Here is a 19,931-nt window from a genome sequence, read left to right on the forward strand (position 1 = left end):
GGACATATGTCATCAGACCCCCAAAGCAGACTAACTTACTTCAGCTTCCCTTGCTGTGGGCCCACACAATTCTGGGCTTCACCATATTGAACTACTTGGGGGTTCCTCTTTCCTGCACTTAAACATTCCATAGAGAAACTGGCTGAGACACACACCCATACGGCTAATGTTTTAATTATTCTCTCTTCTCCTGCAGAGTCTGCATGAGGTGCCTCTTCTAGAAATGGCCTCACTAACCACTGCTAGTGGAGCACCGTGCACGTTAGGGTCTAAATAGTGCTTTGGTGAGAGAGTCCATGAGCCTAGTTACAAAGGGACTGCAGTGACACAGTTATGTAATACATACACTTTGAAGCCTTGCTTAGGAAGAATGGTAACGTAAGCATAGCCATGCACATACCTGCCACTCTGCCCTACTCTGTACAGTGCACCAGATCTGGGTGGACTGCACTCACCTTGGAGATGCTAGAAAGGACTTTTAAACACCTCGGCCATGCAACAGCACTATTTCTGACTTGTGGGTTTTTTTCTTTAAAGAAAATGAATCAAATATAAGGCATAGTGTAAGAGGATCGTCTAGGGCCTTTCCTCTTAATTCTCGGCTAGTGAAGATCAGCCTTTAAAGGTCAGTCAGGAGAGTATGTTGTTGACATGAAAATGTGTCATGAAGTTTCTCTCAAAAAGAGCCTCGAGCAGTAAACTCAGAGATGATAACAGAATTATATCATCAAGGTGTCCCATTGAGCTCTTCTTTTTTTGTAACGTTGATAACCTGCATTTTTTTTTCTTTCAGGTGCATCTGTTTAGCACAGAGAACAGGGCCTAAAGGAGTATTATAAAGTGCTTCAGGGAATGGTGTGTTGTGGGTTGTTTTTTTTTTTTTTTTTTTTAATTTGCCTTGTACTTTCAAACTTTAACATCTGGTATTTTGAAGCTAATCGTGGTGTGTGGAGTGTTCTTAGCCATTTCTCAATCCCACAGTCTTTTATCTTGCTTCTCCTGCTGTGTTCCCACCACCCCTGATCCTATTAGCAACCCCTGAGACAGCCTCAGACTTGCCAAAGTCCTGCTTTGGTTTCAGCTGCTCTTCTGCAAGAGGAAGTGAGTGTTGGGGCTTTTTCTGTGGCACAGTTGTGATAAAGCTGTGGTGGTCTTATCTCTCTTGTAGGTAGTGGCTCTTTATGACTACACAGCGAGCCGATCAGATGAACTAACCATCCATCGCGGAGACATTATCCGAGTGTTCTTCAAAGATAACGAAGACTGGTGGTACGGCAGCTTAGGAAAGGGGCAGGAAGGGTTCTTTCCAGCTAATCATGTGGCCAGTGAGAGTAAGTGCACGCTGTCTTCCTCTTACACTAAGACGATATAACTGAGCCCAAGGTTTGATCATTTCCTACGCTTTCATGTATGCGTTGTCTGTGTGGCCATTGCTTATGTTTGGTGTGGACATTTTTCATCCTCATGGTGGGAAAAGGGTGCCACACTAGTGTACCAGAGAGCTACTCGGCTCTGAGATTGGAATGCCTGCCGACCTCCCTTGTCATGCCTAGGACCCTGCAGCCGCTGCTCCCTCAGCTCCCACTGTGCCTGTGTGTACCTCAGCTCCAGCCAGGTTCCCGCTGCAGCGGAGTACATTAGATGAGAGCACGCAGAGTTCCTACTGAGGCAGCCGTGAAAGGGAAGCCACTTCATCTAGATGTAGCCTAGCATGGCAGTAGCATTCCATATGAAAGCTGAAACTGGAGCTACTGCGGAGACCTGAGGAGAGGTGACCTGTGGAGAGGGCACGCAGTAGTGCTGCTTCTCCAGAACATGTCCTGGTTGCCTGTGCTAGTAGCCTGCCCCGATTCCACTGCTGGCCTGGTGGCCTGCTGGGAGAGCCAGCCCAGTGCCCTCTGGCAGCAGACCTCTAGCCACGCCCAGCTTTATGCTGACCTCTGGGGCTTCACCTTTGAATAAGGACATGGGCTGTCAGGTAAGCTTTCTCACAGGGACACTGAGGTATGTGGTGGTGCTTCTGAGTTTAAATGAAGTAGGAACACTCTTGAATATTTATTGCCTTTTGTTTCTGCAAACAATTACTTACTTCTAATAGTTGATTTTCATGTTAGTCTTTGAAGCCCTGTTTAAAACAAATTATGACTGAACAAATATACTATTAATAACTGGTTTAAGTTCCAAAATTTGAGAGTAAAGGAATATTTTTTAAAAATTAAAAGGAGAAAGAAGAATGTCTTCCTTGATTGCCATGCTAGGTTTCATCTAGATGAAGTGACTTCCCTTTAATGTCCCCCTTTACTGCCCACTGCTCCTTCCCAGAGCTGCACTCTGGTCTGTGTCTTACTGCAGCTCCCTTCCTCAGCTTGTCTGTTGCCTCAGCAAACTCCTCCCCTTAAAAGAGCCGAGGAGTGCAGAAATTAACCCACTTACTCTCCTACAACACGATTTTTAGCTTTCTATTTGTCCCTGGTTTGTGTATTCTCTAAGGAGCTAGTAGCTCGTAAACTTTCGCAGAGGTGCATTCTTTGGCTAAAGAAAATGCCTACTGGAGAAAGCTTTAGGCAGAGTGAGAGGAAGTTGTTTTAGGACAAGGTAGCTCCCAGGTAGACTTAAGACAACTTTCAAGTCCTCTCCCACATGCTCAACACTTGTGACTTCCTGACTGGCATAAACATCCAAATGTCCCTCAGCGCTGGTGCAGGCCACAGCTGAGCTGCAGAGTAGCAGCTGCTGTTGAGAAGCACGGCTGTGTGCACTCTCACTGGAGGGTGTCTGCTGATGACCCGGAGTTAGAGCCCGACCCATCCACACCAGTGACAGCATTGCCGATTGGCTTTTACTTGACAGTATACAAAGATCATGTTCTGCAGAAATAAACCCATAGGCTTCCTTCTTCAGAGGCCACAGACATTTGATTTGCAATGAGCTAAAATCTAAGAAAATTTATTTTCCTCATCTAGGAACCCTCCTGCAGTGGCAGTCGATGGTGTTGTACAGAGTCGGTTCCTTAAGTCACGACTGTCCTGCAATTACCATTTCTTACTGCGTCCTAGAAGCATCCACGCTGTCGGTAGTCCCCTCCCCTTGTTGTGAGAGCCTTGTGTGGATGAGAACAAACAGGAGGAGGACCTCAGAGTACCTGAGAGTTCAAGACTGCAGCCGAGCCCCACAGTGCAGAAGCTCCTTCTCTCCCTTCATCCTACTTGTTGCCTGAATTAACAAAAATGCAACTGCATTTCAGCATTGACGGGGAAAATGACTCTCAGCAGCATGTTCTGTCCTAAACATAGTGGGGACGATTGTCCTTGATCTTTATCTGAAGCCACATACGCACAGCAAATGTGAGAGAGTCTATATGTGTTCCCACTGTTCAACTGGAAATGGCAAAATAAAAAGAGGACAGCGGTCTCTTGCTCCACAGTCTGATTCTGTGTTGTGAGCCACTGGAAAGAAAGTGCTGTCTGTTTCTCTTAATCACAGCCAACACCCTTTTCTCCATAGTAGACAGAAGCCTAAGAGTAATGCCAACCCATAACCACATGGATGAATACCTCAGAGTCTTATTTGTACAATTTCAACTAAATATATCTTTGGAATTTCTCAATTCCAAATTGTTCTTAATTAAAACAGATTTTCATTTTAGCCCTTTAAGATTCCCAGTGGCTTTTTACATACACACACTTCATGTGGATAGATTATATAGGTTATCGTCTTAGATTAAAGTGGTTTTAAGTTTAAACCTTACATATGATCCTGAATCCATGTTTAGTCGCTCTCTGTTCCCCAGTCACCCTTGCAGGCACAGTGCCACCTGTTTCTCAGAGCGTGACGCTTCGTCCTCCATTTAGGGTTCCCGTCCCCAGCCCGCTCTCTGTTATTAGCTGCCTTCCGGAGGCCAACGGTCCACAACCTATGGCTCTCACCCCCTTTGGAGGTCACCTAAGGCCATTGGAAAACACGGATATTTCATTACAATTCAGAACAGTAGCAAAATTACACTTATGAAGTAGTAACATAGTAACTTCATAGCTGCAGGTCACCACATCGTGAGCAACTGTATTAAGGGGTGCAGCGTTAGGAAGGGTGAGCGCCTCTTGCCTGCATTAGGTTCCTGTAACTCTGTCCTGAGAGCAACTAAGGTAAGCATATGTGTGACAGCACAGGAAGGGACTGGTGCCTTCTGATGTCTAAAACCTTCACAAGGAAAGCCTTTCAGTCATAACCATCCGGTCAGACTACAACCCACCTTACAGTGAGTGCCATGTCACTTGGAACTATTACATCAAGGAATTGAATGTCAGTATCCTACATTTCCTTGCCTGCCCTCTGTTGTAGTTTGTTCTTGGTGGAAGAACTGCTTGTAGGTTAACTGAATTCCTTCCTTAATTCCAGCACTGTACCGAGACTCGCCCCCAAAGGTAAAGGAGCGGTCCCCTCCTTTAACTCCCAAGGAGAAAGCTAAAATGGAAAAGCCTCCAGCTTCTCGAAAGGTACGTATCGTCAGGAATGGGTGCTGTGTGTGCTACTTTGATTTTCAGTCTGTATAATCTTTATTTTTCATGCTAATAATCTTCCAGTGTTTACATTGTTAACTTCTTTTGGTCTGGGCACCAGTGAGAAATATATAAAGCGAACATTACAGACATTTTCCAGATAAGGAAACCAAGGAGGCTCAGAGAGGGTAAAGTCCTAAACCCCACCCCGCAGCCTGTAATGGCCCAGCCCAGAAGTGGAGCTGTGACTTTAAGGGCAGCCGTCCACGCCAGGGTTGCATCTAGGAGGTACCCATTGGAGCTAGAGGTCACAAGAGCCCACGATGCTCAACCCTCTAAGGCAGTTCCTTTCACCATTGCCTTTTAAAGTCTGTGCCATCAGAAGTAATGGTTCTTCTGAGAGTAGTAATTCCTATGGGTGTTGCTTATTAGACCTATTCTATTGTGTGATGTTAGCTCCTTCCTTAGGTCAAGAAGCCCATTATTTCTTGACTAGAAGTAGTTAGTGTGTGTATGTGTGTGTGTACATGTATATAAGTATCTAATATATGATACATAAACAAATATATATTGTGTGTATCATTCTAATGCCATGGTCAAAAGGTTTGGGCAGTTGAGCATGATCAGCTCAGTGTGTATTCAGCATGTAGTTACATTGAATGCTGGGTCAGCATGCAGTTCCTTAGTCCTTCCATACTGACACAGTGCTTAGCCCCCGATGAAGCAGTCACTAATGGTTTGACAGGCTGCTGGTCAGCCACGTGTGAGCCTCAACAGACTCTCGGAACTAGGATAGAGTAATACGCATTGTGTTCCAAGTGTGTTGGCAACACGTGGGAACAAAGCCTTTCATTCTGTCCTGGGAAGGCCAGGAATGATTTCCAGGGGGAAAATGCATGGCCTGAAGCTTCTAGGATTTAAAAAGTAGTGCTACATGAAGTTAGGACAAAACAAAGAGGGAGAAGTTGAATATGGCATGGTACACTATGATTGTGTCTGGGAAATCGAGGCTCAGAGGGGAAAAGTTAGAGAAGTCATGCAGACCCTGAGCTACAAGCAGCCCAGTGCCCTCAGCTAACATGCTTAGATTTTATCTCCAGATAAGGGATCCCCTGGAGGAGATGACCCAGAAAGTGATAGGAAAGGATTTCCAAGTTAAAAAGATAAAGTGCTAGCATAAGGGATAAGTGTTAGCATAGAGGCAACTACACTTGGCATTCAGAAGCCCGTTAGGGACACGGAGATGAAATACACATGACTGAACTGGAGGGGTGGCAGGCAAGCCGGGACTTCCGCTGGTTCAGTGAACCTAGGATGATGCTGAGGTCTCTGGGTCACTATGTGAGTAAGCATGCGACAGGACTACATCATGGATGAGCTAGGGAGAGCTGGAGTACAGGGCGAGGAGGCTAGGCAGTGAGAGTCGATGAGCTCAGTCTGTATTCCAGTGATCCCAGGTAGAAATGCTCCCAACCATCCAGAAGGCAGAATTGGAGTTGGAGAGAAAGTGCAGTTCCTCCAAAGCCACATGGAGAGGAATTGGTGTAGTCCGGGCACTGACTGGAAAGCAGAGTCTGTGGTCAAGTTCGTGGCCCTGAGTAAGGCCTGTCGAGACCAAAGAGAAGGAAGGCAAAGGCAGAAGCCAGCTGAGAGTAATACCAAGGGAGCCAAAGACTGGAAATGCAGACAGCAGACATGCCCACAGCCAAGGGTAAAGCAAAGGACACATCCAGGCATGTCCAGCTGCTTGACATTGTGACACTACCTTGCTGTCTACAAAGTTCCTGGTAAAAACCATGCAGACAGGTTACCAAAAGCAAACAATCACAAACACACAAACCTCTAATGATTTGTTTAAATAAGTTTACAGTCCTGTATTAGATAACCCTCATAGCTGTCCGTGGGCTACATGTTGAAGGTGATACACGCCTGCCAGCCAAGCGGTTGGATTACTTGGTACTACTGAGCATCCAGTAGTTGGGAGGACTCTGATAAGTTTGCACCAGGATCAAAGTAACAAGCAAGTGTAAGCCACTCTCACAGTGTCACTTCAGAGATGGGAGGGACTGGAGGGAGCGGTTGCTGAGGAAAATGAGGTGTCAGGTTATTTTTCAAGGATTGAAGAGATACAGACTGATAAGCTGTGGGGCAAATGCAGGAAAGGATAGATTATGAAAGATGAAGAATAGTTGTTTGATTATAGAAAGACAAACTGAGAGCTGAATCCTGGCATAGACCAGGGCTTCTCAGCTGATAGTGATTTTACCTCCCATTTGGCTATGCCTGGAGTTTTGTTCTTACAGCAGCTCTAAGAAAGGGGCAGGATGCTCCCGGCTTCTCAAAGTATGTAGAGCTCATCACTTACTCTTCTGCAACAGAAGAGAACTGACTAGCAAAGTATGTCAGCAGTCAAGCTTAGAGCAGCACCCCTTTCAGGAGGGGGGTAAAGTCAAAGTCTAGAAATAAACGAGTGAGAGATTTCCTGCTTGATTCACTAGATGGGAGAAAACGGAGAAGCAGAAGAAACTGGCGGACTTAGAAAGCCAGGTTCCCCATAAAGCTACAGGAAGATACCCATTTTGCTATTCAACATTCATAATTGCCTAATTATGAAATTAGGCAAACTTGTCATAGTTGGAGGCTATTGTAACAAATATGCAGTAGTTTCGAATGGCTTAACTAACAAATAAGTCGCACAGCGTGGTAAGCTCAAGATCAAGATGCTAGTTAGATGTGGTGTCTGTTGAGGGCTCACCCTCTGGTTTGCAGCTCCATTGCAATTTCATGGGGCAGAGGAGACAGGGAAGAGTGTGTCCTCTTTTGAAAAGCACAAATCCCATTTAAGACTATCCTTATCACGTCCTTACCGCCAGGAACCACCATGGCGAGGCGTAGAGACCCAGCATGGGAGTTCTGAAAGATAACCTCCTCAACTCAGCAGCTGATACTGATTCCCTAGATGAGTCAATGCAGTGAAACCGTGTTAGCATGGCCAACAGTGCAGCAGCGAGGCTTTGGGTTAGTGTGAACTGCAGTGAAAAAGGGCGACCGACACCTTACTCCATTTATTCTGTGTCAGTCAGGTGCTAGGAGTTATCTATACTGCTCCTGTGAAGCTGGCCTTGTCCTTCCTCTTCCTGATGGGCCCGTGTTCCCTGTTCCTCAGATGGACTCAGTGCATCGCGGCTTAGTTTAATGTTGCAGTTGTGACGTCCATGCTGCAGACGTACCTTTACACTCTCCTCCCAGCAGACATGCACCATACTCGCTCTTCAGATGGCCAGCGTAGCACAAAGGCTGTTCCAGGCTCATCTTGCTAACATCCAAACCCTAATTCTAACATAGCCCAAGGAAACACAGTATGCAAATTAAAAACGTTTTAAAAATAAAATAAGCAGGCTGAGGATGTAGCCCTCACTAAAGAACACTTGCCGAGCATGCACAGAGCCTTGGGTTGAATCCCTGCAGAACAAGGATGACCAACAACTCTAACACACAGAGCAAGTGTTGCACAGGGTGGGGATCCATTTGGGACAGGAAATAGGACATCCCCATAGAGAGGGTGGAGTGCAGATCAGACTGTAAAGTTAAGGTGATCTGTCACATATGAATCCATGTGTAGACTATAGCTTACAAGGGATCAGGGATGTAATTCAGTGGTAGAGTGCTTGTCTAGCTATGTAATCTTTCAGTGTGTGTGTGAGTGTGTGTGTGTGTGTGTGTGTGTGTGTGTATGCGTGTGTGTGCGTGTGTGTGAGTGTGTGTATGCGTGTATGTGCGTGGGTGTGTGTGTGTGTGCGTGTGTGTGTCTGTGTGTAATGAAAATATGTTAGCATGAGGCATTAGTGAAGCTTTTGGTTTAGTATGAACTGCAATGAAAGATGATGTGTTACTGGTGTCCCCAACTTGCCACCATGCTGACCATTGAAACTAAGGCCATGTAAGTCTCAACTCTTGGCATATTATTCTCCATACACACACACTCATATATATGCATACATATATACATATAATTTTTAAGAATATATAATATATGTGTATATATATGTATGTATGTGTGTGTGTTTGTTTGTATACACACACACACACTCTCTGAGGAATTTATTGCATATGTATTAGACACTATGGTGATTCCTGGAGAAAGCGAGAATGTGAAATGAACTGTGCTGATATAAAATGGAGTCCTGATAAACAGGATGTTGCCCCAGGTACTGAAATGCCTTGAATGCTCGGAGTCTGGAGGCTGATGGCCAACCTTGAGAAATGCAGAACAGAGCTTCCATTGCACCTGGTTAGTTGTATATCTTAATTAGTTCTTTATCAAAATGTGTAAGGTTTGATTTTTATCAAGATTCAGTGTTATAAACACACCATAAAATGCTTCCAAGATTTAATTTCATGTGCAAGCCTTTTCTCATTATGTTATATAAGATAAGCCTTTTAAAGAACGTGACCGATGGTTAGCGTTTGTGGGAGGTCTGCATTCATAGCACTGTGGTACCATAGCCAGGAGTGTGGCTGCGACCGTAGCTTGTCTGTCGGTGTGCACAGGAGCAAAGCAGACCATAGCACTGGAAAGGTTTCACGCAGATGGCGCTGCTGGTTAGGGGCGGCCCGCACAGTCTCTAGCCTCCCTCTGTCCTCTCCCACATGGCTACCTCCATAGTTGTGTTGCATCACTGTGGTTTTGTTTGTTTAATGTCTGTTTCACCGTGCCTTCCTCACGTGGAGTTCGCAGGAATTGTATTCTGTGTGTCTTACCTTGGGTTTTGTTTCTGGTTTTGAGTCGGTGGCCTCACTATTGCACAGACTGGCCGTGAGCTGCTAAGCTGAAGTGTTCTCCCTGCTCAGCCTAAATGACTGGGACTGCAGCCGTGTACAACACACTCAGCTTCATTCTCTAACTTTTAAGGAAAAAGGGAGAGAAACCTCAAAGCTGTCCTCTTTTACATTTACTTGTGTTGACACTATACAGTCCAAAGCACCAGCGTGCCTCCCTGTGCCTTGGCAGCTCGTCCTCCCGATCTCCCAGTGGCATATGGAGATGGCGTGCTGGCCAGCAACAGCGCTTGTTGCCAACATGGAGGTGGGCGCTCTCGCCCAGGCTCATCTAGGACTTAGAACCAAGATGTGCTGCTGGTTCGCATCTGACACAAACGAGAAGGGCTATCCCGGAGTGAAGACACTTGGAAGCTTCGAGAAAATGAGTCCAGAAACTTGCTCTTATTTTTCATTTGTCTTTTAGACATTTTTAATTAGTTACCCTATAAAAGTAACACATCCCCATTCTTATAAAAACAATATAGATGAAAAATAAGTCTTGTACATCTGTGATCCTGCTGATTCTAAACTTTTCATGGTCTCCTGAAGTGTTCTCTGCCTCCGAGCTTGCATGACTTCATTCATGTTGATTTTTCTTAATGAAATTAGAATTATACTTAATGTTCTTTTTTCTCTATCTAATAAGTCTTGAAGATGTTTTTTATTAATACAGAAAATTCTATTTTTAGACCTTTAGAATTACTAAAACACCCAGAATATTCGTAATTCATAAAATGCTGGGCTGTGTTGTTGCTGATTTCTGGTAAATGCTCAGCTTTCTTTTCTCTTTTAAATTTAAAAAAAAGTTACTCAAAATCGAAAAGGATCACTTATCTCCTCTAAGTGGTTCAGCATGGACAGTGCACATGTGTCTTTGTATAGCTGCCGAATTTAGTGACACTTATGCACAGAAATACTAGACCACATCTGAAAAGATAGCACAGTCATGTGGTGCTTTGGGCATTACTAGACAAGTAGTAGTAGTAGTAGTAGTAGTAGTAGTAGTAGTAGTAGTAGTAACAAGTAATAATAATCAATAGTTCAGCTATTCCAAAATAATTCTAAAAATCTACATTGTAGTTTATCTTCCTGTAAAAGAAATGTAAACACATTTTCAGTGTTTTTCTGGCATGTAGAATCAGTGAGAACAATCTGGTTTAATTAAAAATGACCAGTTTCTAAACCAGACTGCAGAGTCTATACTATATAGATAGTATATGTTCTATATAATAGGGTATATTTTATATTCAGTGACCTCTTTTTTTTATATAGTCCAAAGTAAGAACAAAGAACCATAATGCATCAGATAATTCCATGCTATTTACTCTATACACACACACCATGCCCATACTCACATACACCACACTTACACATACATACTACACCCCACACATACAGACACATCATATACACACTCATGCATACACATACTACATGTATCACACATACACACACATACCACACACACAACCACACACACATGCATACACAAACACACACAGACAATTTTACACTAGAAGTTCCATCCGCTTCTCATAAAAAACATGCTTTCAATTTTTATGTGTATCTCTTAGTCATCAGAGAAGCTTATAATTGTGCTAAATGACATTATTTTCAGGTAAGTTGGAATTATTAGTCTTAAACCATAATAATACTATTTTATTTTTATGTCAAGTACCCAGCAAAGATACTTTTGCAGTAGTAATTTTTGATATGGTATCAAAATACATAAAATTCAGGAACACTTAATTATTGAAAATACAGTCATAATTACTACCTTCTTCCTATTGCTAAAGAATAATAGCATTAGTAATTCTGAGAGAGAAAATGTAGTGGTATATCTCTATAGAATTTGATCCAAAGTTGCAGGAATATTTTATGTTTTATCTGGAAAGAACTAACTAAAAATCTAATAGGAAACTCATAAACTTGGGCTGAAATTTTACTTTATAGTTTAAAAAACAAAATATCTAGTTCCTGAACTTCGTGAGGAAGTGCAGAGCGTCCAGGACCGATGCTGTCCTTACATCTCCATGGCTTGTTACAGTAAGTTAGACAACTACTGTAACGAAGATGTATCCATTCCTTACTGCAAGAGCATCTGCTGCTCTACTGACAGCACTTCACAGAGAGCCCAGTGAAGGGACAGGAGAGCACAGTAGAGCCCGTGCCCCTCAGACTCCATCCTCACCGTGAGGCTCCCAGTGTAACACAGAGGAGCACCCACAGCTCAGAGATGCGGGCTGCTCTACAAAGGAGGAGTGAGGTCTTTACTCTCTCAGGTAATAGGGCTGGGTTTGGGCTGCTTCTCCTCTGCACCTGTGCCCCCACCATTTGTGGGCTTGTTTACCTCAGCCTCTCTTCTCTCTGATCCATCCCGGATCCTCTGGCCTCCACAGGATGAGGCCATACGTGCTGCGGCCTGCTTTCAGATTATGTAACCTAGGATAGGGTTGAGACAGTTGCCAGGAGCTCTGGGATAGAGTCTGTGAGACAATCCCTCTGTGGTTTAACCCCAAAAGTAGGTTGAGGAAATACCTCCTTGGAGTGTTTCTTAATTCCATAGTTACACTTGTATTTAAAAAGCCTGTGGCTTGTTTTTCCATTCAGCAACCCTAAGTTGAGCCTAAACTGGGCATTTATCACATCCCATTCCACTGTGCCGACTTCCACAGAAGCTCAATTTATAGAATAATAGAGAGTCCCACTGGGAAAAATGTTCTAGTGGTACACGCAAAGAAGTATGTTTAGGGCATTTATCCCAATGACTATACAGAAATATAGACAATGACGCCACACTCTTCTCTGCCATTGTCTGTGGTGCACAGGGCCCAGGACTCCAAGGCAGAGTAGCACAGTATACTCTTCATGATGATGTATGTCTTCAGGGGTAATCTGAAAATCAGTAACATTCCTCGGAAAACCTGTCAGAGATTTAAAATGTAAAGCTGTGATTTCAAGAACTCCCCGCCAGTCAGATAGGGGCAGGAATGATTACAGTTAGCACCACGCTGTCTAACTTAATCTTAACAGGCAACAGGGCCATTCCTTGGACGCTGTCGGGCACCTGACTGCTGGGTGCTTACTTGGCAGCCTTTCTACTTAAAAGAGTCTGCCCCACATGTGGCCCATACATATACAGCCACCCAATTAGACAAGATGGATGAAGCAAAGAAGTGCAGACCGACAGGAGCCGGATGTAGATCGCTCCTGAGAGACACAGCCAGAATACAGCATATACAGAGGCGAATGCCAGCAGCAAACCACTGAACTGAGAATAGGTCCCCTATTGAAGGAATCAGAGAAAGAACTGGAAGAGCTTGAAGGGGCTCGAGACCCCAAAAGTACAACAATGTCAAGCAACCAGAGCTTCCAGGGACTAAGCCACTACCTAAAGACTATACATGGACTGACCCTGGACTCTGACCCCATAGGTAGCAATGAATATCCTAGTAAGAGCACCAGTGGAAGGGGAAGCCCTGGGTCCTGCTAAGAATGAACCCCCAGGGAACTAGTCTATGGGGGGAGGGCGGCAATGGGGGGAGGGTTGGGAGGGGAACACCCATAAGGAAGGGGAGGGGGGAGGGGGATTTTGCCCGGAAACCGGGAAAGGGAATAACACTCGAAATGTATATAAGAAATACTCAAGTTAATAAAAAAAAAGAAAAAAGAAAAAGGAAAAAAAAAAAAAAAAGAGTCTCACCCTGAGCACTGTGGGCGCATTAGACAATGCATTCCCCTAGGGCTATGCTGTACCCTGGGGTGAGGGGGCTGTTTAAACTTTGTGAAGGTAACTTTGGTATCTGGTCTGGACCCAGCCAACCTTCTGCCCCATCCATAAGCCAGCAGACTTGCTTTATACAATGTCTCTTAAACCTGTCCACTACTGCTCGTTTCCTATGCTTGAGGAAATTGTTGTCAGTTTTAGCAAAAACCATGGAAAATTAACTACATGCTAATGCTCTGGTTATTCCTTAGCAACCACAGTAATGCCAGCAATGGTAGTACTGATTTTAACTGATTTTCTGAGTAGTTTTGTTTTGGTTTTTTGGGAAACATAAAAGGAAATGAACCTTTTCTTATTTAAGGGTCTTTTTTTATTCAGATGAATCATGAAATAAAATATCTTTCTTAACATATTAGAACAAATCTGCCTTATCACTCCCTGACTTAAACGTTTGGCACTGAGTGAGCCTTCTCTGTTTGCCTGTGTTGTCTCCTTGTTAGGGTAGATGTGCCCAAGCAGCCACTACCTGCATGCTACGTATCTTGCTTCTAGGCCATGGGACCTCATTTGGGACCTGATTCCCTCATGATGGGAGATGAGGAAATAGCTCATGCTCAAAAGAGGAAGAGGACCCAGTCACTCTTCTGTTTTCAGGAATTGAAAGGGGACGGGGGAGGGGAGTTGTCAGAGGGACAAGATGGCTCTTGTGATAAAGTCAGTTTCTGCCAAGCCTGACTACCTGAGCTCAGTCTCTGGGACCCACAGAGGCAAAACAGGGAGTTGATTCCTGCAACTGGTTCTCTGCTCTTCGCACTCACTCTCTGTAACACACACATCCCCACAGCTGCGTGCACACTTACACACACATAAAATACATCCCCACAGCTGCGTGCATACTTACACACACATAAAATACATCCTCACAGCTGCGTGCACACTTACACACACATAAAATACATCCTCACAGCTGCGTGCACACTTACACACACATAAAATACATCCCCACAGCTGCGTGCACACTTGCACACACAAGTAATTAATACATGTTCTTAATGGAGGGTTACCTTGGTGTTGTCTACTGTCTGGCTTGCCTACAATCCATTTCTGTGCTTCCCAAGCCAAGTCACTTAGTCCCCAGGAAGTCAGTTCATACAAGCAGCATTATCTAGCAGGTTGGTGCCAGATGCATAAACAGCACTTGGAGTCCGTGATCTGTCTCATTGGTTTCCAACCCTAGAGCAAACCACTTGTCCATTTTTTGCCACTTCTGTTCTGTGTTTATTCCATTGTTGTTTTCTTTAAATCACCACCATGTGTAGTGTCAGGCTATGGTTACCCGCCGCAGTGAGGCACAGGGTCTTGTCATCTTTTTGCTTGTCCCTTTGACTTGAGACCATATTCCTTAACACCTCCTCAAAGAAAACAACCCCACATTCCTCAAGCTGCTCCTCTTGCCCTCCAAGTTGACCCTGGCTCCTGCTTTCTACAAGAAAACGTGAGTCCCTCAAGTTTTCATTCCAGTTTTCTCTGTATTCCTGTAAGTTCACCCTTTCTGTGTCTATTTTGAGAGATCTGCATTTCCTTATATAGAAACTCTTTGAGTAGTTTCTGCTTTCATTCTCCTGGTCCAGACCTTACCTGAGGACTCTGTTCTCACTCCTGCTCTTGCTTTGGCATCTTCTGATTTGCTTAACACTTTTAAGAATGCCTGTTACTTTCTCAGACTCTGCAGGAGAGTGGAGTCTGAATGGTGATGGCCAATAAATCAGAAATGTCGCTGCATTATAGCCTAAAGAATGGAAGTGACATTAGCTACAAAGTCACAAAACTAAGCATAAGCAATAAAAGATAGTGACAGGAAACCGTAGGGTCATTTGTGAGAACCAGAAGCTATCGCTGGGGAATGCCGTTGGGACTTGAGAAGCAGCCTGTGAAGACCTAACGTGGCCCAGTGCAGCATCATGGTAGGAGGGAGAGGAAGGAGAAAAGACAAACAAGTCAGCAGAGTCTCAGGAGCCTTTGTATGGCAGCTGAAGGAGTCATGGTTTGTCACAAGTGTGCTAGGAGCTTTCAGAGTATGCAGAGCAGACAGGTGACATGATTAAATTGCTAGTTCAAAAGCTCATTCTCTAGCTGGAGGTGTAGCTCAGTGGGAAAGCATTTGCTTAGCCCTGGGTTTGATCCCCAACAACTACACCAGAAAAAAAAAAGAAAAGAAAAGAAGAAAAGAAAGAAGCAATCTCATTCTAAGGTAGAGGTGGGAGGTGCTTGAGCAGTAGACCCTGTACCTAGCCTTCGGCCTTAGGTGCATACCTCTGAGCTGGGGGGAGGGGAGGAGATTCTGTTGTGTCAATATTCCTGAAAGAGTGTATTTTAAAGGATGAAAGATTTATCCTGGCTCATAGTTCTGGGTTTCAGCCAGCAATCTGCAGGTCCCAGAGTTTAGGGGCCTGTGGTGAAGTAGGGCAGTCTTACAGAGAAGGAAGGCATGGTGAATCAGAGCTGTTCTCCTCCGGGCAGGCATGGAAGTAAAGCTGGACCAAGAGAGGGACAGGGATAGGACGTTAAAAAAAAAAAAAAAAAAAAAAAAAAAAGGTATACCCTTCCTTCCAGGGAGTGCTCCCAGATGGCCTTTCTCCATCAATACTCTACCACACTGATGACAGCAATGCCATTAAAGTTTGCCTCAATCACCATATCAATCCCGCACTGGGAAACATTTTGTACACTAACTGTATGTAATTAATGCCACCAAGGGAAGTCACTCTAGAGTCTCCGAGGAGACTGGAAAATGATGCAGAGGACTTGGGCCACACCCACTACCTGCTTCCCTGCCAGAGAAATAGGAAATAGAAAGTGGTAAAGGAAAATTCATTTATCTACAGTTTGTCCAAAACAGAAAAGAGAAGCCTGTGTCCTTCTTACAGTACTCGGAAGGCTAGAGAACAAAGGCCAGATTATGTTAATGTAGCTGTGAGACCAGAGACCCCAGGTCGCCTCCCTTACCTCTGGTGTGGGTCACAGCTTCTTGTTCAGGTCTGTCGAGGGAAGGAAGAGTAGTAAAGATCCCGAGTTACTTGTTTGCAGAAGAAAAGAGTAGGGAAGAGGGTGTAAGATCCCACCCATCCCTGGCCTGGTAGAGCTCCTTGTGCTGACCATTGGTATGGAGAACCCTTTGTATGGAGTTTGGCTTCAGACTTGACTCCTGTGCACTTTGTAGACATTCTGACTTTGCAAGTAAAAGGGCGATAGTTTGACAGCCGGGGGCGGGGGGGTGGAGGGGTGGAAGGGGGGAGTGGACAGGCCTCAGTCTGTGAGAATGTGTCCCCCATCAGTACCTAGCACAGATGCTTCATGCACATGGCAGAACCATTAAAGCCGTGTCAGTCGTAATTGGGAATTCTGTCCTAGTCCCAAACAACAATAGTAGTAGTTGTAGTAGTTGTTGTTAATGAAACTCAAACAGCAACTTTTAAAAGCCAACAGTTTAACACGGTATCCCCAAAATAGAGTACTTTGTCTCATGCTAAAGACTGACACAAGTAATATGCTGATTGCTTCTTCTTGTTCCATAACGAGAATGTTTTGGTTCTGTAAGTGTATGTGTGTGTAGTAAAAACACGTCACAACGCCATTACCTCACACCTGAGCCGCGCTCAGACATTTCCTGGTGCGCTGTGTGGCAGAGCAGTGAGCAGTGCGCACAGGTGCAGAATGTGTGTGCTGTGGATTCCAGCACCAAGGACGCTTGGTGCAGGGTGCACAACCCTGCACACGTGAGTGCTCATGATGCACGAGTGCTCAGGACACAGCACGAGTGTGTGCTAACAAACACCTCAGGCTCAGCTCCCATTTGACTTTTAGGGTTTTTTTTTTTTTCTTTTTGGCCATTCCACAACAGAACCATTTCCTGTTCCCAATTTTTTTATAGCCCCTACATTTAGTTACAGGGCTGTGACCTACAGTGTAAAACTCTGGGATCTACACCAGTGGCAAGGGTGTGCCAGGCCATTACAAACCTAGGTTTTACCCAGAATGATTCTACTTATACCTGTTGACACTTGAGGCTTCAAGCAGAATCCCACTGAAAATGACTTTTACTGTGAAGGCAGTTTTAGGAAAGTTGGCATAGCCCTCCAGCTGCCTCTGTATCCCTGGTGACTCTGGGCCTCCATTTCCTCATCTGTAGAAACTAGTGTGGTGCCGTGAGAGCTTATGCAATTTATGCTGAGCCCAGTTCAAGAGGGGTGAAGTGGCTTCTTAGGGCCACACACAGTAATAACAGAACCAACCAACCCTCATTGGCAACCTTCCTCTCTTGCATCTATGGTCTAAAAGAAAAAAAATGCACAAAGTAGAAACGAACCATCTGAGATGGTAAATGTACCCGTGGGCGTAACAGCATGTAAAATAAAGCTATACTATCTCACAAGCCTGCCTTGTCTGATGCGGGGTGCTAGTCACAGCGTACACTGGTTGGATACTCACGTGACTTTACGTCCATTCCTCAAGTTTGGACGTAATTCTGGTGAGTCGTCTGCATGCCCGTTCCTCTTTTGCAACGCTGTTTTAAGTCGTTTTCTTCCTGATAAATCTCCACATAATCCGCTGTATCATTTTAAATCACTGTGTGTATCATTCATTTCATGTGTAAGCCTCATTGCACTCTAACCTGACAATCATCCCAGAGAGGCTGTGAGGGTGGGGAACAGGCGTCTGTAGACTCGTCCTGCCATTCCTCATCCTCGCTTTGCTCATCTTCCTCTCTTCATCCCTCCTCTCCAAATCAAGGATGTCCATGAAGAGGAAATGAAGTCACAAAACAACCGAGGTGTGTGTGGAAAGGAGGGAAGGGCGGGCCGCCAAGCTCCTTGGCCTCGCTGATGGTGGGGGCACTGGTGGCTGATTGTGTCCCAGCCTTGGGGGCTTTTGTTTAAAGATAAAATAAACAGCTGACAGAGACAACTCCTTCTTCCCCTCCTACTGCCTTCATGACCACTTCCCATATGGCTGCTGCTGCTGAGACCAAGGAATGAGTGAGTAAAGGTTTTAGAGGGAAGTGTGAGTCCTAAGGAAGTAAGCGCTCTTACAGACCAGGGAAAGACATGACGGTCGGGTTCCTGCCAACTGAAGGTTCTGTAGCATTTGAACATAGTGCAAACCACTATGCATCATGGGGGAAAAAATGAGGTGTACCAGTGGTGGGTCCATAAGAACACAAAGAGAAACATGGCATGAACAGTATTTAATCTGCTTTCTGTCTTTTATTACATTGTTTCTGACTCGCATGCACACACTGAGTTCTGATTGCTGTCCCTCGTTCTATTTAATGTCTACAGAGGTAAACCTGAGAGTATCCTAGCATCCCATTCTCGTGAGCAGACTCTGTTATAAGCAGGACTCCTAAGACACGCACAGGGGCCACTGGCTTAACAGGGAGACTGCTTGTTTCCTGCTCAGCTCAGAAGGGTGCAGATGGAGGGGAACTCAGTTTAGAGCTGCGTGTCTGCAGCTGTTTTACCGTTCACTAGAAACATACAAATTATTTGTGGTAAAATGCTGGCTTTTCTTGGACAAAGAGGTAGAAATGATACGTACTCCTTGTGAAGAGTTTTAAAAATGCAAACCGCCCATTTAGTCAGTGATGTGCTTGGAGCTTATGTGCTTACTCCCCAGGGAAGTTCTGTGAGGACCAATGTTGAGTCTGGCTTTGATCCTTTTCGTTGCTTGTTGTGCTGTGTGGTGAGGACAGGCTAGGGGTTTAATGGAATGGAAACTGACTGAGTGTGTAGTTTTTACTCTGCGTTTGAACGGAGTCTTGTCAACTGTAGTGGTGAAGCCATATCAAGGTGCGTCAGTTCTTGTATTGTTGGGATCACTACAGCACCCACCTTTCACCCCTGCCTTGTCTGTCTGAATCCTCACCTCAGATGTTTGATTTAAAGCCACTTGGTAGTAAACACATGCCCATAGTCAAGGAGAGCAGTCGCCCTAATACGTTTATAGTAAGCACAGTACCGCTTGTCAGAGGTACTTGGTGACAGAGCTTGCCGAGGCACCGTCCCTGATTGTGAAGGAGGATGGGGAGGCAGAGCAGTAGTGTTCTCCTGCAGGGGTGAGAGAAAGGCTGTATCCTTTTCTTTCATCTGGCTTTTAATTTTGTCTTCTAGGTGACTTTAAATAACTGTGCAGATATCTTTCACCTGGATATTATTCAGTAATTTATTGTCTCATTTTGAGTGTCGAATGGACCTTTTCTGTAACATCTAATTATTTCGATTCAGTCTGTTCCGTGGCAGTACTGGGTAGATTTATAAAGTCCTGTGTCACAGTGAACACCATGCCCTCTTTGGACTTTTGTTGGAGATAATGCTCAAATTCTAGAGGAAGTGTCTAGCACTTATGAGTCGGCACTCCTCCACAAGTGTGTCCTCTTCACAGGGGCGCCATTAATAAAGCAGGATTTGCTGAGCAAGGTTGTAAAAGATTCAGTGTTCAACCTCAGCATCTTGCATTCAGTTCAGTCGAGCTTTACTATTAAAGACCTGACCAGACCAGAAGGAAAAGCAGCGATGAAAGCTACATGTGACTTGGAGCTTCAGTAACAGACCACCCCACTGAGTTAACTTAAGCTCACTCAACCTGCTCTTTTGTTTTGCTTTGTGGGCTTTTGTTTGTTTGTTTATTTGTTTGTTTGTTTTTGTTGTTAATGATTTTATTTGTTTGGGAAGGATTTGTGTTGTTTGTTTTGGGGTTTTTGTGAAAGCTGATCTGAAAGGTGCGTTTACTAGCCTGTGGTTCCTGTAGGACTGAGAATGTCCCTGGGATAGACTTGCAAGTTCAGGACAGGTGTACACATTGGTTTCTGTCTTCATTCAGAGCTAGCA

The 19,931-nt window shown here is 44.6% G+C and overlaps 1 protein-coding gene and 1 long non-coding RNA gene across 10 annotated transcripts in view; both read left to right on the forward strand.

Moving 5' to 3' along the window:
* Ahi1 (Abelson helper integration site 1) overlaps positions 1 to 19,931 on the forward strand; it is a 130,362-nt gene that overhangs the window by 99,950 nt on the left and 10,481 nt on the right. For 4 of the 9 annotated variants that reach the window (XM_087559570.1, XM_087559572.1, XM_087559571.1 and 1 more), the window contains 2 exon segments: positions 1,169 to 1,331; positions 4,396 to 4,493. In XM_087559570.1, coding sequence (XP_087415696.1) covers positions 1,169 to 1,331; positions 4,396 to 4,493 — 261 coding nt within the window. 9 annotated transcript variants of the gene reach the window in all.
* Positions 8,529 to 14,737, forward strand: LOC148006858 (uncharacterized). The gene is made up of 4 exons (XR_015644719.1): positions 8,529 to 8,677; positions 8,831 to 12,427; positions 13,013 to 14,506; positions 14,554 to 14,737. It is a non-coding gene; the product is annotated as an uncharacterized LOC148006858 (long non-coding RNA).

The sequence above is a fragment of the Rattus norvegicus genome, chromosome 1 (assembly GCF_021556685.1).
Source record: "Rattus norvegicus strain SHRSP/BbbUtx chromosome 1, alternate assembly SHRSP_T2T, whole genome shotgun sequence".
In the NCBI taxonomy this organism is placed as follows: Eukaryota; Metazoa; Chordata; class Mammalia; order Rodentia; family Muridae; genus Rattus; species Rattus norvegicus.